This window comes from Molossus molossus, unplaced genomic scaffold (assembly GCF_014108415.1).
Source record: "Molossus molossus isolate mMolMol1 unplaced genomic scaffold, mMolMol1.p scaffold_m16_p_1, whole genome shotgun sequence".
NCBI lineage: Eukaryota > Metazoa > Chordata > Mammalia > Chiroptera > Molossidae > Molossus > Molossus molossus.
Window position 1 is genome coordinate 28,363,742 of NW_023425344.1, and position 25,724 is coordinate 28,389,465.

Below are 25,724 nucleotides of genomic sequence, written 5' to 3' on the forward strand. Positions count from 1 at the left end.
AAATGTATAAGACCACACCAGACATCATCTCTGTATTTGGATTCAGAACCCATTTTGGTGGTGGCAAGACAACTGGCTTTAGCATTTACAATTTCTTGGATCTCTCTCTCTCTCTCTCTCTCTCTCTCTCTCTCACACACACACACACACACACACACACACTGAACCCACACAGACTTGCAAAACATGGTCTGTATGAGAAGAAACAGACCTCAAGAAAACAGTGAAGGGTCACAAGGGCAGGATGAAGAAAGTCAGGTGGGCTGCTAAGGCCAATGTTGGTGTTGCAAAAAGTGAGCTGGAGAATGGACAACAGAGGAGTAAAAATTCTGTAGTAACCTCATCTGCAGTGATTGTGCAGATTTTCACAAAAGGAGTAATAAATTGTAAACACATTTTTTTTTTTTTAAATCCTCACCCGAGGATACTTTTCCATTTTTTGTACAGATAGAATGGGAGGGAGAGAGAGGAAGGGAGGGAGAGAGAGTGAGAAACATCGACGTGAAGGGACACATGAGTGGCTGCCACCCGCACGACCAACCAGGGCCAGGGACAAACTGCAACCGAGGTACGTGCCCTTAGCGGGAACCGAACCCGGGTCTCTCCGGACCGCAGGCCGACGCTCTAACCGCTGAGCCAAACTGGCCAGGGCGTAAACACATTTTTTAAAATTTAAATAAATAAATACAATCAAACCAGGAAGTAAGAAAGGCTTTCCAGAGGAAGTACTAAAGTTTTGAAAAACAGGTTGGGCCCTGGCCAGTTTGGCTCAGCAGTTAGAGTGTTGGCCTGCGGTCCAGAGAGACCTGGGTTTGGTTCCCATTAAGGGCATGTACCTCGGTGGCAGTTTGTCCCAGCCCTGGTTGGGTCATGCAAATGGCAGCCACTCGATGTGTCCATTTCACGTCGATGTTTCTCTCTCTCTCTCTCTCTCTCTCTCTCTCTCTCTCTCTCCCTTCCTCTCTCTCCCTCCCGCTTTATCTGAACAAAAAATGAAAAAATGTCCTCGGGTGAGGATTATAAAAACCAACAAAAAACAGGTTGACATGAGCTAGTGAAGTGGGAGAACACATCCTATGCAGAGAGCACATGTACCAAGGCACAGGGATGGGAGTGACTAAGATGTGTACTACTTATTAAAAGGTGTTTGCTATGGCCTTGGCCGAGTGGCTCAGTTGTTTGGAGCCTCTCCCGTGCACCAAAAGGTGGTGATCCGAACACATATCTAGGTTTCAGGTTCAATTCCCTGTTGCGCACGAGCCAGAGGCAACCAATCAATGTTTCACATCGATGTTTTTCTCTCTCTCTGTCTCTACCTCTCTAATAATAATAATAATAATAATAATAATAATAATAATAATAAAAGGTGTTTGCTGTGACTGAAGGGAAGGCTGTTACATGTAGTTAACTGATGAGAAATGAAGGTAAAAATGTAGGCAGAAGCCAAAACATACTGTTGTTGTTGTTGTTTTAATCCTCACTCAAGGATATTTTCCACTTATCTTCAGACAGAGTGGGAGGGAGGGGGAGAGAGAGAGAGAGAAACATTGATGCAAGAGAGACACATTGACCTGCTGCCTCCTGCATAACCCCCACCAGGACCGGGACAAACTGTAACCTAAATAGGTGCCCTTGAGTGGAATCAAACTCATGACTCATTGGTCCACAGGTCAATGCTCTACCCACTGAGCCAAACTGGCCAGGGCAAAACATACTGTCTTTTATGCTAACTCCTAGTATCACTTGCTGAGTAATCTTTCCCTTTCACATAAAAATTACAATAATGATTATTGAGCATTTACTATATGTCTATCTGTTCTAAGAGCTTTGCCTGTATTTAATCCTCACAATAATCCATGCAGTAGACACTATTATTATGCCTTTTTTACATAAGAAAAACTGGAGTGGCCCAGCCGGTGTGGCTCAGTGGATTGAGCATTGACCCGTGGACTGAGAGATCCCAGTTCGATTCCCAGTCAGGGCACATGTCCAGGTTGCAGGCACATCCCCAGTGAGGGGCGTGCAGGAGGCAGCCAATCCATATTTCTCTCTCACATTGGTGTTTCAATTTCTCTCTCCCTTCCTCTCTCTCTAAAAATCAATTTTTTATAAAAAAGAAAAACTGAGGTGCAAAAAAGTTAAATACCTTTTTTCTAGTCACACAGCTATATTTAAACTTAGGCCGTCTAACTCCAGAAGCCAAACTATTAACCACTCTGCCTCTCATTAGTATGTGATACTTCAAGTAGTTAAAATACTAATTTTTTTCAAGGTTATGTGGAAGCTATAGATTCTGTACAATATTTCTTTCTATTTATTCTTATTCCAGAATCATGCTGTTAATTTTTTTTTCCTGATGTTAGCTGCAGATTTTTATTTACTTACTTACTTATTTATTTTTATTAATTTATTTTTGTTACACATGCTACATAGTGCAGCCACTATGGAAAACACTATGGTGTTTCCTCAAAAAATTAAAAACAGAATCATGCTATTTAAATTGTGATTTTTTTTATGGTTTTGTATCTGAAGGTAGTCTATATTTTCACTATTTTCTTTTTTCAGATTTTTGTAATTATTGCCTATTTATTCTTCAAGTAAAATTTCACAATGATTTTGTTTAGCTAAAAATTGGGATTAGAAGATTGTGGTTAAAACTGCATTAAATTTATAAATTAGATTAGAAAGTATTCAGTGCTTCCACACAAAAAGTACTACATAGTCTTCATTTTCTTTCAACTATATCAATACATTTAAAAATTTTTTCTTAAACTAGGTTACATGTAATAAGATTATTCTTAGATGTATTATAATTTTTGTGGAAGTATAATATCTTATGTTTTCTAATTCTTTATGATTAGCATTTAGGAATGCTATTTATTTGCATATAAGATTGTTTTTTCTGAAATGTGAAATAATAAAATAACCACTCAAAAACTATAAAAATTTAAAAAGCATATACTGTAGGCTTAAATAATGTTCAAAACATTCAGAAAAGATTTGGGTCAATATGAAAGACTACAGAGAAAATATGGCATTTTTATTCATTGTTTATATATGCTTTAGTTACACATTCAAACTATTGTCACTGATGCATTTTAATCACATTTTTCCCATAATAAGAGGATGAAATGTGTTGGTGACTGTAATAGAGCCACCTCCCTCAAATTACGTTGCTTTCCATGACCCATCCTAAGTCTCACACTTCAAGCTAATCATTGACAGAGCTTTACAATCACAAGCTTTTACTGAAGCGTTGATAAGACAGTCGAGCAGTTAGTGGCAAATGAAGCCAGGCTGTGCGGCAGGATCTCCAGGGAATGAATGGATTTTCTTCAGTACTGATGAAAGAAACATACGCTATAGGAAAACAATGTCCAACGGGGAACTGCAAAGATCTGTCATCCTGTCAACGTTTATTCTCCTACGAGCTGTTACTGGATTCTCCGGGGACGGAAGAGCTATATGGTCTAAAAATCTTAATTTAAGCCCGGTAAATGAAAGTCAGCTGTTTCTCTATGACACTTTTCCTAAAAACTTTTTCTGGGGCGTTGGGACTGGAGCATTTCAAGTGGAAGGGAATTGGAAGACAGATGGAAAAGGTCCCTCTATATGGGATTATTTCACCCATACACACCTAAAAAACATCAACAGCATGAATAGTTCCAGTGACAGTTACATTTTTCTGGAAAAAGACTTATCGGCTCTGGATTTTATAGGAGTTTCTTTTTATCAGTTTTCAATTTCCTGGCCAAGGCTCTTTCCTGATGGAATAGCTGCAAATGCCAATGCAAAAGGTCTCCAGTACTATAATACTCTTCTGGATGCTCTAATACTTAGAAACATTGAACCTATAGTTACTTTATACCATTGGGACTTGCCTTTGGCACTACAAGAAAAATACGGGGGGTGGAAAAATGAAATTATAATAGATATCTTCAATGACTATGCCACATACTGTTTCCAGACGTTTGGGGACCGTGTCAAATATTGGATTACAATTCACAACCCATATCTAGTTGCTTGGCATGGGTATGGGACAGGTATGCATGCCCCTGGAGAGAAAGGAAATTTAGCAGCTGTCTACGCTGTGGGACACAACCTGATCAAGGTATTGTACAGCTGGCTTCATGTCATAGCTTCAGAATATAAGGATCAGGAGTTAAAAAGAAACCCTAAGAAATGTATCTTCTGTTTAAATAATCCTCTGCATTAAAATCAACTCAACTAATTTTAGTCTAACTCACAAGTTCCATCCTCAAATTTCATATCTAAAGTAATGTATATTTTATTTATCTAAGCTATGATTATTAATTAATTCCAATTATTTTTCTTAAAAGTGCACTTTTAAAAATTAACTATTTAAAATCTACAATTATACATTAGAGCATGAGAATATGACTTTGCTTTCATTCTGTGGAAAACCAGTACTTTACAAATTTAATTACTAGAAATCCTTTTCTGACAATGTGCAACCATTTCAGAATTATGTTAAGGCATGACCATTTCAAGTATGTATTTGTAGTTACTACTGATATTTTTAGTGGTACTTAGCTATAGTAAGCTAAATAAATGTTAGCTAACTGATATATATTAAATGCAGAAATTAAAATAAATATAATTCATAGTTGGTTTTATTTATGTTACATAGCAGAAAAGATTAATTGTTCTAGGAGTTAAAATTATATTAGTAATATCAAAAATGGAAAGAATGTGCTTTACTAAGTGTTTTAAAGCAGTATAGTTCAAAAACTAGAGTTTACGCTGGGAAATGTTAAAATAATTAAATAATAGTGAAATTATAAGCAAAATAAGTTAATATTCACTGAGTGTTTACTATGTGCCACAGACTACTTTAAGCATTTCACATGTATTATCACATGTAATCCTCATGATAACCTTATGAACTAGGTCTTATTATTATCCCCATTTTAAAGATGAGAAAACTGAAGTTTAGTGAGAATAAATAACTTGCCTAAGGGTACAGAGTTAAATGCAGCTGTTGTGAACATGGGTTTATAAATAACAACATAATTAAACACTAAATGTCTTTATTAAGAATGTTTTTAAAGGAGCAATCTTTTGGAAATTTTCAAGAGATTTTGCCTCAGATTGAGGCTAATACCTAGAATCAGGTTTAACTTTTAGAGTCAACTAGTTTACTTGGGAAAAATAAATTACTCTGAATAATGTTACATTTTGAAAATGAAAAAAACTCTACTAGTGGTATTTCACCATGTAGTAGGAGAAGTAATCTGATTTTTAATAATCAAATGTTAGATATATAGAAACAGAAAAAATATATAGGAACATAAAGGTACTCTATGTCTAAATTTGCACATACAAAAATATCTGCTAACCCTTCTTTTCCTTGTGAACTTTCTGGATTATTATGCATGTACATGATACTGTGATTCAGTTACACTGCCCTTGCAGTAAACAAACTGATTGCTAGCTCATTTACACATCTTTGAATAGAGTTGTATAGAGAACAGATTAATGTGTACATATACTGTGATTTGGGAAAAAGACCTTAAAGGGGAGAAAACTTACAGCTGTCAAATAGGAAGACTATGCATGTATTAGAAAAATATTCCTTTTATCTAGTTTTTTAAATTATTAAAACAATACATGCTGGTGTAAATTGAGAAACATCAGATTGTGCCAAAGATATAACGTGAAAAAGTTAAATTCCTCTTTTTCTTTCCACCTGACAATCCCAACCTGAGGAAATTGCTGTTCATAGTTTCTGATATAGTCTGTTTAAAGTTTTCTGTACAAATATATGTCCATATACGGTTATTTAACTTTTTATTTTAAAAATTCTAAGTTGCTAAAAGGTTTTCAGTTAGCTGGGAAAATGTTTTCAGAATTTTCATGAAAAAAAAAATGTTTAGATGGTTAATTTAAAGCCTTAAAAACTGGCTATCTGGCCCTGGCCGGTTTGGCTCAGCGGTTAGAGCGTTGGCCTGCAGTCCCGAGAGACCCGGGTTCGGTTCCTGCTAAGGGCGTGTACCTCAGTTGCAGTTTGCACCTGGCCCAGCTGGGTTGTGTGGGTGACAACCACTCGATGTGTCCCTTTCACGTTGATGTTTCTCTCTCTCTCTCTCCCTTCCACTCTATCTGAACAACAAAATGGAAAAATGTCCTCAGGTGAGGATAAAAAAATAAAAAATAAAAAAACTGGCTTTCTGATTAGAAAAATACACAGGAAGAAGTTGTAACTAACAAATAGATATTGCTTCCAAGCTTAGCATATAAAATGCTACCTTTTTGGATATTTTTTATTTTCCTCTACTTTGAGATAAATTCTGCCTTTAACACAAAATTAGCACTCAATAGAGACAAATTTTATTGTTTTAAACTGAAGAGTTGCATTTTTAAATTATTGTGTTTCCAAAGTAATTTCTTTCATCTCTTTAAAATTTCTAAATAAGGCATGTAAGGGGTCCCTTGGGTGGTGAGTACAAAATGTAACGTATCATAGAGATGTATACTTGAAACCTATATGGTCCTGTCGACCAATGTCACCCCAATACTGCATAACCCAGTGACTTGTAGCACCAGAGAGAAATGGTTTGGTAGCCTGAGGCGAACTTGTTTTTCCCACTTGTTCCCTCTCTGGCCTTCCTTTAAACATAGAAAAGATTAATTAGATATTTTATGTTGCAAAGGAGTGTTTCTTCCTTATTATGCCACCTTGTGACCCAGAAGACACATTCTTTAAGAGTAGGTTTTAGTCCAAGAACATTTATTGAAGTGTGTGTGTTTTTTGAAGCCTAATATAAAACTAAATTCACGAATGGTTATAGACCACTTTATTCCCCAATCTTCAGTTATTGAAAAGATTGCATAGTGGTTATGGGGTCTTTGAAGTTCCAGGATGATCTTGAAAACTCTATCTCAATCTGAAATGTCCTGGTTTGGAGGAAAGCTGAATTGTCTGGCCAGTCCCAAGACTGACCTGGAATTTAGATTCTACTTTATTTCAGATCTGGTGGTTACCTTAAAGCAAGTCTAAGCCTCAGGTAAAAATCTGTCATAATCACACTAACTAATGGATGCTTTACTCTGAGTTCTTAACAATATTCGGAACAGAAAGAGATGCATTGATTGGCTTGACCATCTTTAAGCACAACAATCATAGTTTAAAGATTATCTATAGTTTTTGCAACAACACCGTCAGGTAACTATTATTATCCCCATTTTACAGAGTGATACTCCTAACATGCATCATGTCATTCCCCATGAAAACCATTAGTGACTCTCCAAAGCTTTGGAGATAAAGTCCCAATTTTTCATCAAGGTCTTCAAGACAAACCCAGCCTCCATTCCAGACTCCTTCCTGGCCACTCTCCCTCCCCATCACTAATGCCAAACCCTTGCACTCCACACTCCGCTATAATGCACAATGAGCAGTGTCCAGATTTTACTTTATTATTCCCCTCCATTCAGGCTGCACCAGTGCTCTATTTAGCTAAAATGCCTTTCTTACTCCCTGCTTTGCTGGTATAATGTCCTTCAAGATTCAACTGAGGCAGTCACCACCTCTAAGTTATTCTTGTTCCTTTAGGGTTTGTACCCCTCCTGACGGCTCACACAATAAGAAGTGCATAGCACTCATACCATATAGTACTTTTCTGTCTCTCCAACAAGACTGAGAGTTCTTTGAAAGGAGAGGCTATTTTTTATGTGTCTTCATGTTTCCAGCACCTTGCACAAAATGTTACATACATCCAAGGTATAAATGTTTGTTGAATGAGTGGTTTAGGATTTCCATCTTAAACCTATCATCAAAGACCCAATCTCAATTTCAAAATTCATATTTTATCACATTATTGCTAATTCCTGAAGTTGTCTATATTAATCCAGTAGTGTATTAGTGAGGACTCTTTTGGTTGCACGTGACAGAAGCCTAATTCAAGTTGGCTTAAGCAAAAATGAGCAATTTCCTGGCTCAGTAACTAAGTCACAGGAATGAATGGATCCAGTAACCAGGACACTCTCAGAAGACCTTTCTCTCGGTCTTTTATGTTCATTTCTTCTTATAGGTTGGCATCATTCTCCTTTGTAGAGGAAAGATTTCCCTCTCCCAAGTTCAGTTTTTAAAATCTCAAACTGTTTGGCCTAAACTCTCATCCCCCAGATCAGCAAAGCCCCAAGGTTTCACACTAGTAAAGGCAGTAATTTTGTCTGTTTTTATTTTTAGATAAAGAAATATGCATAATAATTTAAATTTGTAGATTTCTTCCCTACTAAAAATGGACTATTTGAGAGTCTCCAAGTAAACATGCATAGAGGTTGGGGAAGATGAGTTTGCTCATGAGATGGTAGCTCATTCATTTGATCACTCCACTAAATACTGCCAACTTCCATGATAGTCTTAGTCATTTCATGGCTCTAATTATGTAAACACAGACTGTTTACATAGTACCAGGATTTCTCAACTTGGGCACTATTGACATTTTGAGCCAGGTAATTCTTTGTCATGGTGGGCTATCTTATACATTGTAGGATATTTAGCAGCCTCTACCCACTAGATTCTAATAGTACCCATCCCCAGGGTTGTGACAACTGAAATGTCTCCAGACATTGCCAAATGTCCCCTGGGGGGGTGGGAGGGCAAAATTCCTCTCCCTCCCCTGCCTTGAAAACCACTGACTAAGTGGTTAAAGGCATGAAGCATAAAGAGCAAGGACACTGAAATATAACCAGTGTGAGGAACATAAAAAGTGATTAATTTACAAAATTGCCTCAAGGAAATTTTCACCAGATCTATAAGTTGCACACAAACTCAAAATTAATTTACAGTAGTATCAGGACGTTTGGGGATAAGAAACAAAACTTTAAGAAATATTAAATGAGAAAATAATGTTGATGATTACATCTAGTTTGACTTTTCACATATTGGAAATAAAGACTGTCCCTATTGGCTTTGTGTTATTTGTGAAATACTTGAAAGAGCTGGCCCAAAACATTTCTCTTACATGCATAGTTATCTATGAACAAAACACTAAACTTACTTTTTGAAAGCTTGTACATTTTAAAAAAGAAAAATTTAAGAATGCAAGCAATATGCCATAGAAACTATTGTTACTCATTTTTTATGCCATAACATTGTGTTTCACAAAGTTTTGTTTTTTGCACATCACTCTATGTTGGTTTTTTTTGCTGGCTTTTTTGTTTGTTTGCATATCCAAGTACCACGTGTACTATTATTTATTAAAACATTTTTCTATAAAATGTCTATTTTGAAAGGAAACTGTATATCCTACTATACATGAGAGACCAGTATTTTCTAATACCCTTAAAATAAATATGTAACATTTAAAATAAAAAATTTTCATTTTTGATACATCTAATGTCATCCCCCATGAAAAAAGAGGTAAGCATACCAGACTTGGAAAACACCACAGAATGGGTAAATTTTACTCTACATTTTAGTATACATTTTGTCCTAAACTGCTTTTTATTATGTAATTAAAATAATTTACATAATGTGTTTATTACATGGGAAAATGACAATATTTATTTTCTGAATATTTAAAATAAACTTTATAATCTTTAATAATAAAATAGACTATATAAGTAAATATATGTCAACACTTTTGTGTGTACTACACACAAATGTTGAAATAATGTTTTAAATTCCTCAGGGGTTTAAGGGATTGTTTAAGACTGAAACGTTGGGAAACACTAATCTAGGTCAAGGCCTTACCAACTTGTTCCTGAGCCTGGGCTATTTACTTCTCCCTGTTTTTCCACCTCTTTGGGAAACTTTGCCTTAGCATTTTTTGGCATCATTCCCTCAGAGAAGCTAACACAGGCTGGGTATGTGGTAGATATTCAATAAATAATTCAATTCATTATTCTTCTTTCTTTTTTTAATCCTCACCCGAGGACATTTTTCCATTTTTTGTTCAGGTAGAGTGAGAGGGAGAGAGAGGAACAGAGAGAAACATCGACGTGAAAGGAACACATCGAGTGGCTGCCACCGCACAACCGACCAGGGCCGGGGACAAACTGCAACCGAGGTACATGTCCTTAGCGGGAACCAAACCCGGGTCTCTCTGGACCGCAGGCCGACGCTCTAACCGCTGAGCCAAACCGTCCAGGGCCAATTCATTATTTTCTAATTAAAAGATCTACCTTATCCCAGAAAGGATTTAAAATTGCAATGGGATGGAAGTTGTTTTCAGGCACATGCACACCTCGACAAATACTCTGGCATAAACACAGTCTTTTGCCCTGGCTGGTTTGGCTCAGCGGTTAGAGCGTTGGCCTGTGGTCCAAAAAGACCTGGGTTCAGTTCCCGCTAAGGGCACGTACCTCGGTTGCAGTTTGTCCCTGGCCCTGGTTGGGTCGTGTGGGTGGCAACCACTTGATGTGTCCCTTTCACATCGATGTTTCTCTCTCTCTCTCTCTCTCTCTCTCTCTCTCCCCCTCCCTCCCACTCTATCTGAACAAAAAATCAAAAAATGTCCTTGGGTGAGGATAAAAAAAAAAAAACAGTCTTTTTGGAACATGCAAATCAATTAGGTGTGCCTGTTTTTACAAAAAAATGTCCCCTTAAAAGCCCATCTTGAAACAAGCTGCAGAATGTTGACAACTCTTAAAGCTGAGTGATATGTTCATGAGGGTTCACTATATTATTCTTTAGATTTTTTGTGTATTGTGACAATTTCCATAATTAAAAGTAAAAAATAAAATAGATGGTAAAGAGAATCTTTTATACTTTGAAAGAAAACAATCACCTTTGTATAATACACTTCTTGGAGGCTCTGTAAAATTCTTAACCATGATCTAGTGTGAAAAGTGCAAGAACAGCTGTGACAAAGCCGCCGTCCATATGAGCAGGAGCTGAGCCCTTCCTTGCCAGCAGGTTGCTGCCACTGCTTTCCTGAACAAGAAGGCTGCATGTGGCACAGGCACACTTAAAAAGATTAAATGTTATTTTTTAAACCTCTTCTGCCTAACCCCCCACCAATATCTTGAAGACTAAGTGTACTATTTTGAAATGGACATACTAGCAGAATCCTTTTTTTAGCTTGTCTTGGTTAGATAGAAGCAAAATCTTCAAAGATAATTTGAAATGACTCTTTTTCCATAAAACAAAGGAATTTTTTATTACTCCTATGTTAAAGTTGGGTTGCAAGACAGTAACATATCAAAATTAATTTTTGCTTAATATTGTTGCTTAAAAGATAGCCCAAGCTTTTCTGTTAATGAAGGACAGAAAATTTTTTTTTCAAAAACCCCAAAACTTGTTATTTTCTACCTTCCACACTTTCCCCTCCCACCCCATTCTCCAAAAAAGAACACAGAAATGGGGAGAAGAAAGAACAGAGATTGGTCTTAATTTTTTTTTTTTTCCTTTATTGATTTTTAGAGAGAGAGGAAGGGGGAGAGAGAGAGAGAGAGAGAGAAACATTGATGATAGAGAACATTGATTAGCTACCTCCTGCATGCCCCCTGTGGGGATCGGGGCCCACAACCTGGGTATGTGTCCTGACCAGGAATCGAACCGGCGACCTCTTAGTACATAGGTTGATGGTCAACCATTGAGCCACACTGGCCAGGCTGATCTTAATTCTTAAAGTGGACAGTTGACACAATTATTATAGGTAACGCTTTGACATTCTATAACACTATTCTTAATTATTTTTATAGTAAAAATATATTATTACATATCTACTGTAGAGTCAGAAACTGTCCTAGGTACTTTTCATATATTATCTCATTTAATTCTCACATCAACTCTACCAGGTAAGTATTCTTATAGCCATTTTACAGTTGATGAACTGAAGCCTAGAGAAATTTGCCTGAGGTTACACAACTGTATAAGTATTTTTGTTTGTTTTTTTGTTATTAATCCTCACCAGAGGATATTTTTCCATTGATTTCTAGACAGAATGGAAGGGAGGGAAAGAGGGCAGGTGAGAGAGAGAGAGAGAGAGAGAGAGAGAGAAACATCAATGTGAGAGAGAGACATCAATTGGCTGCCTCCTGCACAGGCCCAATCGGGGCTGGGGATAGAACCTGCAACCTAGGTACGTGCCCTTGACCAGGAATTGAACTCACGACCCTTTGGTCTGCAGGTTGACGCTCCAACCACCGAACCAAACCAGCCAGGGTTTAAGTGTTTTTTTACTCCATAGTAAGTGTCAGAGCCAAAATTCAAATCATATCCATCTGAATCCAAGCTAGCAAGGTCTACTGACATGAATCAGCTGTCTAGCTTCAATGAAAGAACAATGTACAGCTTTAAACCCATGGCAGCCGTTTGTGTTGATACTGACTCAACAGATATTTGACTTCATTTTGCCTGTTTAAATACCTACATAATCTACATGTTTTATTAGTCCACAAAATCTATGAACAATTTTATCCCTGATTCATACATTAACCATAAGTCTTTTCCTTTGTCCTCATGATTTTTTTTTATCCTCACCCAAGGACATGTTTGCATTCATCTTCAGATAGAGCAGGAGGAAGAGAGGGGGGAAGAAAGAGAAAGAAACATCAACGTGAGAGAGATACATCGACTGGCTGCCACCCACACAACCCCAACCAGGGCCGGGGACAAACTGCAACAGGGGTACATGCCCTTAGCGGGAACCAAACCTGGGACTCTCTGGTTCATGGGCCGACGCTCTAACCACTGAGCCAAACTGGCCAGGGCTCCATGATTTTAATTTTTATTTGCTCAAAACTTTACTGTTCCCTTAAAGAGATGTTAAAGCACATATGTGTGCCCGTGGCAATACTATCTAAAGTTTAAGTAAATGTTAACACAATTACTCATTTAAATAGCTAGTGCATAATATCTATATGATAATCCCAACTCATCTCCATTAGGACCTAAGACATCTTTAACAAAATATAGAAAAAATGATCAAACAGGTTAAAACTAGCATTCTTATAGATGTTTCTAATCAAATTTGAATAAAAGATGAAAACCACTTACAGATAAGAATTACCAAAGACAGTTTCTATAACTAGAATACCACTGTTAGATATAAAAAAAAAAAAACTATTTGTAGATAGATGACAACTGGTATCTAAAACCTTCAAGAGAGCAATATTTACTTTTTCTAATTATTAAGTAGAAAAAGTTATACTTCAGTGAATGATTAACAAGAGTTTAAATAAATGTAATTATAAATACTCAGAGAATAACATTGTGATCATGTTTAAACAGCTTGATTTGATATGAACACTCTCATACATGGAAAACTAGGCCCAACTAGAGATCAGAAAATATTGTTAAGTAATGGAAACAGTACTAAATATGACGAACCTATGAACTAAGGGAAACTTTACAATAGTTTATAGTATAAAATAAGTCATTTAATTGCATATAAAAGGCTTACTGAGAAAACTCAACATTAGAAAATAGTCTGTTAAAAGAAAAAGGTATAAGTAAAACTACTGAACATTAACGATTCTGTTGCTGAAAAGCAGTAGGGATGCTGAGAACAGATCAGAACCATTTCACTTGCTAACCAGTAATGAGTGTATCACACAAGAAATCAAAGTGGTTCTTGGGTGATTATCTAGTAATGCTTCCAAAAAGTGTTTGGGGGGGCTTTGAGGCCGGTGAAAACCAGGATCTTTTAGTGTCTATGGGAGTTCATCGGTTGGTTCTTCATAGCATCATATCTTGCCCAGAGATTATGTGACTGAGTCTTAAATAAAGGGCTGGGATTTACTGTTATCAGTTCTTCTTTGGTGTTAATCACATATGCATTGTATCTCTCCTCCTTTTACCTTTAAATATCAACATATTGTTATAGAATAAACAATAGTCTTTAATGTATAATGGAATCCAAAATAACAACTTCTTTTAAGTTTCTGTTTTTTCCTTTGGGATTTTGGAACTTTAGAGAAACTGAAGAGTGAAAGCAGAGAGCAATCAAATTCCCTGATAGAAACTCTGATTCAAACAATTCTCTTGATTTCTTTAAATTACAAAACGAATGCATTTTTACCACAATACATAAAGACATAAAGTTTAAAAATGAAGTCTCCTCTTTAGTTCTTCCTCCCCAACCCCATATCCCAGAAGTAAACAACTGTTAGCAGCTTCTTCAATGTCCACATATTTTTCTATCTACATATGAAACATTAAACTACAGTGTTTATTCTGTGTATTTCTGTACTTCCCTCTCCTATTAGAGGTCATAGGTCATAAGGCAGGCACTATTTTGTTCATCTTTTTTTTATAAATACCTACGCTAGTGCCTTGTATTTGTTAAATAAGTGTTTGTAGACATGAATAAATAATCAATGTAAGTGAATGAAAAGTAAAGAAAAGGGTAAAATAATAACTGTGGGTTGAAGGAACTTAAAGAAAAATAATTTATCTAATCTTGCTTTTGATGATGTGTATGATTTACTGTAAGTGAAAAGTTAAACAGGACAGAAGGTAATGCTGATGAATCCTCCATTTGATTGGGTACTGAGGTGATGTTCCAGACTGCTGCTTTCCTTAGCATGTTCCTGCACCGAAACACTGACTTTCTCAGTCCACTGGCCCTTGTTTCTGGACCACGGCTGTTATACACCCCTTGCATTTTCACAGCCTGTTCAATCACCATTAGGTCTAAGGTGGAAAAGTGTGTTTCAAAGGCACATAATTTAATCTACTTGACAACATGACAGTGAACTACAAGACCTAAATACTTCGTTCTAATTCTAGCTTTGTCACTGAGACTTTGGGCAAGTCATTTATTTCTTGGGTGTCAGCTTCTTCATTTATAATAGAAAAAATTTTTTAATTGGACCAAATGACCTTTAAGGCCCTTTACCTCTAATTAGCAGGCACCAGCACAGAACTTGGAGCAACACAGCCTGGGCTTGACTTAGCTCATGAAACTAGACAAGTTACTCCCCACTCTTCGGTTCCTCTCTTCTAAAATGGGAATGATCACTGTACCAGCCTCAAGAAATGTAAATGTGGACTAAATGAGATAGTCCATGTAAAGCACTTGGACCAGTGCCTGGCACATTTGGCACTAATACATGTTAGTTCTTACTACTGTTTATATTATTAATTTTCTATGGTTTTGTAAATTAATCACTCTTCTGTTCTATTTGAGCATGAAAGTCACTCATCTTTAAGGACCATTTAATAATGACTTGTTTATAGGTGATGTGATGTTAAACACCATGCAAACATAGCATCCCTGCCCTCTCAGTCTAACGTTTACAATTGTGTAAAGATCACCATCTCGCCCGGCTGGTGTGGCTCACTGGTTGAGTGTCGACCCATGCACCAAGAGGCTGCCGGTTTGATTCCCGGGCAGGGCATATACCCAGTTGTGGGCCAAATTCCCAGTGGGGGGTGTGCAGGAGGCAGCCAATCAATGTTCTCTCTCATCGATGTTTCTATCTCTGTCTCCCTCTTTCTTCCTCTCTCTCTAAAATCAATAAAGAAAAAATATTTTTTAAAAATAGATCACCACATAACCAATGGACACAGACAAATGTGGGAAAAGGCAGGAGGGGGACGGGAGTGGGCAGGAGAGGGTCAATGGGAGAAAAATGAGGAACATCTGTAATACATTAAACAATAAAGATTAAAATAAATAAGTAAATAAATAAAAATAAAAATAGATCACCATCCTCAGTCAAGACAGTCAAGTGTAGAAGTGGTCCATGAGAGATTCGTTTAGCCTCTGAAACCAGTGAGGACAGTATCCAACATTGGGACAGGGAATTACATGTAAATGTTACATGCTGTGCTAGGCACCTGGACTGCTGCATGGTTTTCTTTTTTTTTTATCCTCACCCGAGGATATTTTTCCATTTTTTGTTCAGATAGAGTGGGAGGGAGAGAGAGGAAGGAGAGAGAGAGAGAAACATCGACGTGAAGGGACACATCGAGTGGCTGCCACCCACACGACCAACCAGAGCCGGGGACAAACTGCAACCGAAGTACGTGCCCTTAGCGGGAACCGAACCCCGGTCTCTCCGGACCGCAGGCCGACGCTCTAACCGCTGAGCCAAACTGGCCAGGGCTGCTGCATGGTTTTCTGAACACCCCAAATTTGCTGGCAAATTTGTCTTCCAGACCATTCTAGGTGATTCTGAATTTTAGACATACATAGACATTTTCCTCTCAGCATGCAAGACTGATTAGTTCTCTTTTTTAAATCCTCACCTGAGCTTGGCCAGTGTGGCTCAGTGGTTGAGCATCGAGCCATGCACCAAGAGGTCGCCAGTTCAATTCCTGGCCAGGGCACATGCCCAGGTTGTGGGTCCAGTCTCCAGTGGGAGACATGCAGGAGGCGGCCAACTGATGTTCTCTTTCATCGATGTTTCTCTCTCTCTCTCCCTCTTCCTCCCTCTTCCTCTAAAAATCAACAAAGAAAAAAAATTAAAACAAATAAATCCTCACCCGAGGATGTTTTCCCATTGGTTTTTAGATAGAGTAGAAAGGAGAGAGAGAGAGAGAGAGGAAGGGAGAGAGAGAGAAACACTGACGTAAGAGAGACACATTGATTGTCTCCCGCACAAACCCGACCTGGGCTGGGGATAGAGCCTGCAACCCAGGTACATGCCCTTGACTGGGAATCGAACCCATGACCCTTTCGTCCACGGGCTGACACTCTAACTGCTGAGCCAAACCAGCCAGGGCCATTTAGTTCTTTACTAACCAACTTCAACAGAAAGAAAATATAATTTTAAAACAGTATGTCATGATTCATGTCCAGTGGCCTTTCCCCAACCGCTTCAAAATGTAGAATTGGGACATACAGAAAGCAAGATGATTTCATAAAGTGATCAGGGAGGCCTGGGTTCAAATCCTAGCTCCACCACTATCCAGCCTGTTAGAACTTCAGTTTCTTCTCTAAAATGAGAAAAATAAAATCTGCCTTGCACAGGTTGTATTATCCAAAATAGATGTCAGGTGACCAACATATTAGCTGAATATTTAGAATGAGAAAAATCTTACAACAAATTATGGTAGTCTCAGAGATTCGGATTCCTTTTTTTCTAAGTTCTCTTTAGGGAATTTATCAGAAAGACTTACCTAGCAGTGCTTCCAATCACAGGCTGACTTGCAACCCACCTAGAACATTTTACAAGGATGCATGCAAGCTTCAGCTTCCTAGGTTCATAGCGTATCTACCTTTCCTGCAGGCCCCAAGATGGGGCCTTATTTTTGTTATTATAAGAATTATATTATCTATGATTTTCAGAGTGACTTTTATATTGACCATCTTTAACTCTTCATTCCTAAATCCTGAGGAAAATCTTAAAGTTTCCAACCCAGGTTGTTTTAGCTTCAATTATACTGAGATATGGTCCTTTTGCATGAAAAAGCTATTAATAGGATTACAATTGTTAATTTGATAATAACAGAAAGCTGAAAATGTCATTCACCCTCTGCAAAATTGGCATGCAAATGTTATCTCTGGCAAGGAACCTGAACTTCAGCAAAGCTCCAATTTACTAATATTGATTTTTTCTAAACTATTTTCTAATATCTGGGGAAACCACAGATGCTCCATTTAATTTATTAGAAATTTTATTCTAGACCTTTTCCCCTTTGTGTTGCCAGGTTTTGATTCTGACTCAGGCATTAATTTGATTTAGTAATATTATAATGGAAATTAGAATTCTATAACAGTAATAGGAGCATATTTTTATATCTTATACAGTATCTCCTCAGGAAAACAGCACTATTGAGTGTCTATTATCCTATGGAGAACTTCAATCTTAGGTCACAGTGTTAAGAGCTTCTGGTTTTGGTCCCATAAGTTCTCTCTGAAAAGACATACAGGCCCATTTTTTTAAAGGAACAAATATATTCAAGTTTAGTTTTTACATGATTTCTGAGGGGAAATCCTGAAACTATACAAACTGAGAACAATCCATGATTCATTAAAATAATTTGCAAATATAATGATTAAAAAGAAAATAGGAGGAAAATTCATTAAAATGAATTTTAATATGATTATTTCTGAGTTATTCCAAATATAGAAAACATGAATTTGAACCATTAAAAGTAGGATGAGTATCGGTTGCAGTTTGTCCCTGGCCCTGGTTGGGTTGTGTGGGTGGCAACCACTCGATGTGTCCCTTTCACGTCGATGTTTCTCTCTCTCTTTCTCTCTCTCTCTCCTTCTCTCTCCTTCTCTCTCTCTCTCTCTCTCTCTCTCTCTCTCCCTCCCTCCCTCCCTCCCACTCTATCTGAACAAAATATTGAAAAATGTCTTCGGGTGAAGATAAAAAAAAAAAGTAGGATGAGTAAATATTTTCCTTATGAAAAGTGGTAACTTTGTTAATATTTAAATATTCTCTCCTAAGAATAATGAGGATAAGATATTATTGCCAAGAGAGTTTCAAGATTGTCAAAAATATTAAAGAAATAATAGTGACATAATATATTTTAAGAAAATAATAATCACATAATTTTTAGCAATAAACTACTAAAAAGTTTACATACCTTAGCACCCAATAAATATTTGTAGAATGAAGGTTAAAAAATCTGGAAGAGCAACTATTGTAATTAGTAGAAAACAATCAATACAAATATAGAGAAATGCTGAGTAGATGAAAAAATGAATCAAAGTGAAATTAATCCCAGCCCAAAAGGACAATGAATAAAACTCAATCAGCTTAAAAAAAAAAGACAAACATGTTAGCCATGCTACTGGAAGGGTAAAGAAGGGTAAGGGAGAGCTATTACAACATTATTTTTGACAGAAAAAGAGAAAGAGGAAGGGAGGAAGAGAGAAAGAAAGGAAGAGAAGAAGGGAGGGAGGCAGGGAGGGAGGGAGGAAAGAAGGGAGGGAGGGAGGGAGGGAGGAAGGAAGGAAGGAAGGAAGGAAGGAAGGAAGGAAGGAAGGAAGGAAGGAAGGAAGGAAGGAAGGAAGGAAGGGAGGGAAGGAGGGAGGGAGGAAAGGAGGAAGGGAGGAAGGGAGGAAGACCTACACAGACTTCCCCCTGTTGTTTTCCACAGCAAGTTAAATTATTTTCATCTTGCTCTTTCAAAGTATTTCAAATGTACATTTGTGTAGTTAGCACGTGATCTCATTCCATTTTCACCACAATTCTCTAGAGTGTTTATTTTTAGCTCAGTATAATGGAGGAGGGAACTGAGGCTGCTGGAAGGGAAATGAGTTATCCAAGCTCATAAAGCTAATTAGTAGCAGTGAGGTACTAGAGGCTGGGCAACCTGCTTTCAAGACCCAGGCCCTGTCCCTCAGAGTACCATGTAGGTGAGATGTACCTTTATACCATTCTTTTTTTTTTTTTTTTTTTTTTTTTTTTTCACATCTTTATTGTTGGATGTAAAATGCATTACAGATGTTCCACATTTTTCCCCCATTAACCCCCTCCTCCCCACTCCCGCCCCCCTCCCACCTTTTCCCAAACTATTGTCCGTGTCCATTGGTTATGCATATAAGTTCTTTGGTTTATTTCTTCTCACCCCCCAAACCCCTTTCCCTTTGAGATTTGTCAGTCTAGCAATGAATTTGTGCTTCTTAATCCCTTCACCTTTTTCACCCATTCCCCCAACCCCTTTCCCAACTGGCAACCAACAAAATGTTCTCTGTATCTATGAGAATGTTCCTGTTCTTCCTGTTCATTTGTTTGTAGATTCCATTGTTGATAGATATGTATTCATTGCCATTTTGTTTGTTCATACATTTTATCTTTTCTTTAAAAAGACCCTTCATCATTTCATATAATAATGGTTTGGTAGTGATGAACTCCTTTAACTTTTTCTTGTCTGGGAAAGTTTTTATATGTCCATCGATTCTAAATGACAGCTTTGCAGGATAGAGTAATTTTGGTTGTAGGTTCTTGGTTTTCATCACTCTGAATATTTCTTGCCACTCCCTTCTGGCCTGCAAAGTTTCTTTTGAGAAATCAGCTGACAGCCTAATGGGAACTCCCTTGTAGGTAACTAGCTGCCTTTCTCTTGCTGCTTTTAGGATTCTCTCTTTGTCTTGAACCTTTTGCATTTTGATGATGATGTGTCTTGGTGTGGGCCTCTTGGGGTTCATCTTGTTTGGGACTCTCTGTGCTTCCTGGACTTGTATGTCTGTTTCCTTCACCAAGTTAGGAAAGTTTTCTGCCATTATTGTTTCAAACAGGTTTTCGATTTCTTGTTCTCTCTCTTCTCCTTCCGGCACCCCCAAGATGCGAATGTTGGCACGCTTGAAGTTGTCCCAGAGGCTCCTTACACTATCCTCATTTTTTGGATTCTTTTTTCTTTTTGCTGTTCTGGTTGGGCGTTTTTTGCTTCCTTATATTCCAAATCGATGGTTTGCTCCTTGGATTTACGTACTCTATTATTGAAGCTATGTAAATTATTCTTTATTTCAGTTAAAGCCTCCTTCGTTTCTAACTGTGCAGCGATCGTTTCTGACTGGTACTTTTTTATGCTCTTGAGGCCCTCACTGAGTTCATTGAGCATCCTTATAAGCAGTATTTTGAACTCAGCATCTGTTAGGTTGCTTATCTCCATTTCGCTTAGTTCTTTTCTTGGGGTTTTGTTCTGTTCTTTCATTTGGGACCTGTTTCTTTGTCTCCTCATTTTGGCTGCCTCTCTGTGTTTGTTTCTGTGTATTACTTAATGAGAGGTATGGGGCTCGCTGAGACCCGATGCTGCTTGTTTGAAAGAATTTAGGAAAAACCTGAAGCAGGATCCAAGACAGGCCAATCCTATGGTTAAGCAAGTAGCAACAGCTTAGGTGGGCTTGAAAGTTGTGTGGGGCGGGGTGGGGCGGGGCCTCAGGGAGTCAGCAGGGTGGGGCTACCAGTGTGAGCCAGGTTGCTGGAGTCCCAGATATGGCTTCTGTCTGCCACTCCAGGGAAGGGCTCACCAAAGGAACAAAGGCCTCTTACAGCACGTTTGTCCCCGAGAAAGCCCCCTCTCCAGCCCTCGCTCCAGTGCCAAACAGCTCAGTTCTTTCCTGTATGTCTCTGGTGCCCCTCGAGCTGCCTCCCCTCCGAGCTTAGAGGGAGAGAGTCCGATAAGTCCGTGCGCGGGCCCTTTAGGGAGCTGCCTGTGGCTCCAGCCAGGTCAGCTTCCCTGAGCCTCAGTTTCTGCTGGTTTTTCCAGCCAGAAGTTATGGGGACTTCTCTTCCTGGCACTGGAAACCTGAGCGGGGCACCTGGTGTGGGACGGGGACCCCTCAGTCCTCAGGAAGGACCTTCCCAGCCACGGGAGCCTCCTGATTTTTATCCGCTACACTTGGGTGTGGGACCAGCCCGTCGCGCCGCCGCGCCACTGCCGCCACCCCTCGCGCCGCCGCCCCTCCTACCGGTCTGGATGTAGCTGCTTTTTTTGTTTTTAATTACGTAGTTGTAGGACTTCCATTCAGCTTGATTTCAGGCGGTTTTGGATGATGGTTGTTCTATAGTTTTGTTGAAACTTGGATGTGGTTGTGGCAGAACGCGATACTGCGTTTCCCTACGCCGCCATCTTGACCGGAAGTCCCTTTATACCATTCTTGATGCTCATGTATCCCTAAAAAAAAAAGAGCAATCAACACTTTGAAACAGGTGGTCAAAGAACACTCACACCAAAAGACAAATCGTCTGAAAAACAATTTGGAAATAAGTAAAACAACTTTAAAAATTGTTAGGTAGCCCTGGCTGGTTTGGCTCAGCGGTTGGAGCGTCCACCTGAGGTCTGGAGAGACCCGGGTTCGGTTCCCGCTAAGGGCACGTGCCTCGGTTGCAGTTTGTCCCAGGCCCTGGTTGGTCGTGCAGATGGCAGCCACTCGATGTGTCCCTTTCACATCGATGTTTCCCTCTCTCTCTCTTCCTCTCTCTCCCTCCCACTCTATCTGTACAAAAAAAAAAAGGAAAAATGTCCTCGGGTAAGGATAAAAAAAAAAAAATTGTTAGGTAGTCATTCTGAGATTAACAAAAGGAAATAATTCAAACAAATTGAAAGCTATATGCCCACAGTTCGTTATTACAACATTATTATGATAGAAAAAGGGAAGGAGAGAAGAGTGGGAAGAAAGAAGGCAGGAAGGCAGGAAGGGAAGAGGGAAGGGGAGGAAGAGTTAATTTCTATCGAGAGAGAGATGACTAAGTAAATCATACTTCACAAAATTGGTGAATTATTATACTGTTAAGATAGTTATGAAGACTAAAAACAACATGCCAAAAACAAAGTAATTTTAGCTGGGAAATATATTTGAAAACGCTGTAAAACAGTTCGGCTGTGATTGTGGAGTTTAAAATAAATTTTCTTTAATAGTTTTTACTTAATACTTTGTTAAATAGCTTTAACAATAAACAAATGTATAGTTCATATGAAGATATTTCAGCCAAAATGTGACTAAAATTAGGCACAGATTTGGAAATTTCGCTTTTGACAAAAAATTGGCGGTTCCTTAAATACAGACATGTATAATATGCTAGATTTGCTCGTGTCTTCAACCCACGCCTTCCACAGCGCTCCCTTCCACCAGTGTCCTGCCACGTCTTCCTGACCTCTAGCCCCGTCTTCATCTTTCTTTCTAGAGTTCTGCCAGCTCTCTCATTTGCCTCCTGTCATCCGCTGAAATGTAAGATCCTGAGCCAGAAACTAGCTGCCTTGCGAATATGATGCCATCAGGCACTGTTCTGAGCCTGCATCTCCAGGGGCCAGAAAGAGAACTGCTACAATGACATGAGGCCCTGAGAGCTGACTCAAAAAGAAAAAGCTGCTGACTTCCCATTTAAGCTACTGAATTTAAAGAACAAAGGTTGAAGCTCCCTTAAATCAATCATTCCAAAGGTAGATGGCCTTGTACTGATAGAGGGTAACCTTGGAAAATCGCAGACTGTTGTGCAAGGTTGCAGGGCCCAGGTTGCACTCCCCTACCAGCCCCATTTTAGTTTTCTCAACAGAATACCTTTATGAGCATCAGACCAGCGGACACATGTAAATATCTGTTTCGTCAAGATTTACATCCAACTCACTATCTCTGAGCAATACTTTTTACCTTGTTACTTGGCAAACAGGATCAAGTTATAACTATAAGCACTGTACAATGAACCTCCCCCACATTCTCTACACAAGAATGGAGAGGCTGTCTTCAGCCCAGAGCAAAGATAACCCTAGATACCTTGATAGCCTATGCAAATAGTAGCAAAGGTGAAAGAGACACTGTGGAACATGAAGGTCACCTTGGGGCATGACAACACATGTACATAGATTCAGAAAACTTGCTTGGAAAGTTATTGCAAAAGTACGTATCTGTTGTCTTCTGAGCTATTCTATTTCTCATTAAAATGCCGATGCAACCAAGATTTTAATATCACAGCTTAGATCATCTTTCACATAATCACTAAAATATGCAATAGAACATCTATTTTAAAGGAGCTCCTCCCCCCTTTCTTTTTCCTATTAGGGCTGGTTCATTGTTATTAGGACTGGCTTAATAAATTTATGCTGATTCTATCCCACTTGACCTTCAGTGCCTGATGGCATCATATTTGCAAGGCAGCTTGTTTCTGGCTCAGGATCTTACATGTGCTCAGACCTTTACAGTTCATACATCAAAGGTACGCAACAGCCTTGAGGAGACATCCTGATCACTGAGGCTACCAAGGGATGAAGCGACTGATTAGAAGAAGGCAAAGGATTCTAGCAATGCATGACTGTTTTTGTTTCAAATCAGAAACAAATGCAGTTCTCAAGACTAATTTGTGATTCCAGGCCCAGAAAAGCCCAGAAAGAGCAGCTGAGAGCACTTGCAGTAGAGTCTGTCCCAGGCTCCCCTGTAATTCCTTCCAGAAGCTGGAACCTCAGGTTGGAGACAGGGAGGAGGCCACAGTCTGAACACTTTTCTGACAGGAGAGCATTCTTAAAGATCTTTGGGGATATTTGGGTGCTAAGTGGTTCTAGGATCTTCCAATGAAAACCACGTAAGATTAGGTAGACAGAGGTAATACTTCCAGACATCTACTTCAGAAAATATTTCTGGAATGATTTCAATTAGCTCTTCTTGCATAAAGCAAGGACGCACCAGCTTTGGAATCTTCCCCCTTTGCATATCACCTACTTTCCCTACCCTGATAGGATATATGGAATACATTTGGTCTCCACAGGGTCTATTAGGTTTGAACCATTGTGCATATTTGATTGTTCCTGACCTACAAAAAGGCCCTTTCAGATCATTCAACTCAATATAAAATGTCCCTAATGAGCCAAAGAAAAGCTAAGGAACAAAACTGAAAGTAGACATTGTGGGTCAAAGGTAAGGGTGTGCACACTTGTTTTAGAAACAGCCAAATAGAGGAGAAATTGGGAGACCTGGGAAGAGGCAAGCAAGTCAAATGCTAAAAGGGAGATGGACACACATAAAGGATGATTTTATGACTGTCCAGGAGTCCTCAACTGGAGTTCTTAAAGTTTGTTCCTCCTTCTGATAGAGCTCATGGCTCTTGACAGAATCATGCCTTTTTGCTTTATATATAATTTTTCATTTAATGCCTTATGTTATGCTATTTTATGTTTCTCTTTCACACATTTCAGTCTTATTTTCCCAATAAGATTATTGGCTGCTGAGGGCAAGTTCCTGTTCCATTTATTTCAGCCTCTCAGGGTAGGCAAGACAGGCACTTAGTAAGCACTGGTACCTATTGAATGGACTGGAAACCAATTATGAGGCTCTGTAATAAGAGCTCAACTGAAAATGTAAACCCCAGGAAGACTAATAATAATGATAACATGCATCTTATTCTCTCTCTTTTTTTTTCTTGAGAGAGAGAGAGAGAAAACCATCAATTTGTTGTTCCACTTATTTATGCATTCATTGGTTGATTCCTGTATGAGTCCTGACCGGGGACTGAACCTGCAACCTTGGCATATCAGGGCAATGCTTTAACAAATTGAGCTACCCAGCCAAGGCAATAAGATCCATCTTTAAGCAGTAGCTCCTAAGTACCTTATTCTGTGCTATGTATTTGATACATACATTAGCTCTACATCTAACAATAACTTTACAAAGGGTATTATTGTTCTTTTTAACTTCATTTCACAGATGAGGATACTAACAGATTTCAGGTCGGTTGACTTATCTAAGGCTACACATTAAATACTTGAACTTCAGCCCTGGCCTGTTTGGCTCAGCGGTTAGAGCATCGGCCTGCGGTCCAGAGAGACCCGGGTTCAGTTCCCGCTAAGGGCACGTACCTTGGTTGCAGTTTGTCCCCAGCCCTGGTTGGGTCGTGTGGGTGGCAACCACTCGATGTGTCGCTTTCACGTCGATGTTTCTCTCTCTCTCTCTCCCACTCACTCTATCTGAACAAAATATCGAAAAAAAAAAAATGTCCTCGGGTGAGGATAAAAAAAAAAAAAAAAAACTTGAACTTCAAGCCCAAGCATGCTGACCTCAAGGCCCACACACTTTCTACTGGTTTCCTGCTTTATGCAGTGCTTGCTACACATTTATAATAATGGTAAAAATAGCTAAGGCTTCTATAGAGGTTACTCTGTGCCAGGCACTGTTCTGAGGCCCTGTACATACATTAATTCATTCAGTCCTCACAACAAGCTTAGGAGGTAGGCTCTATTATTCATTTATAGAATTTAGAGCCCGCATTATCCTAGATTTCTAAGTTAGGGTCAAAAGGAGATTCTGTGAAACAATGAAAGATCGCTGCTCTGTGTCTTTTTATCTAAAGAAAAAAATCCTATAATCCACATAGAGGGACCGGGAAGGGGGTCAGGGAGAAGTGAGATGGAGTTTGGACTA

General features: G+C 38.7%; 1 protein-coding gene and 1 non-coding gene across 3 annotated transcripts in view; one reads left to right on the forward strand and one right to left on the reverse strand.

The window, feature by feature from the left end:
* The first annotated feature begins 3,189 nt into the window (after window positions 1-3,189).
* KLB (klotho beta) overlaps window positions 3,190-25,724 on the forward strand; it is a 37,305-nt gene continuing 14,770 nt past the window's right edge. Inside the window, exon 1 of one of the 2 annotated variants that reach the window (XM_036271722.1) lies at window positions 3,190-4,111. In XM_036271722.1, the coding sequence (XP_036127615.1) occupies window positions 3,287-4,111 (825 nt within the window). In that variant the 5' untranslated portion in view covers window positions 3,190-3,286. The remainder of the gene's footprint in view (window positions 4,112-25,724) is intronic. The other variant, XM_036271729.1, reaches the window with a different exon arrangement.
* Window positions 17,665-17,787, reverse strand: LOC118622385. Its single transcript, XR_004958056.1, has one exon. It is a non-coding gene; the product is annotated as a small nucleolar RNA SNORA25 (small nucleolar RNA).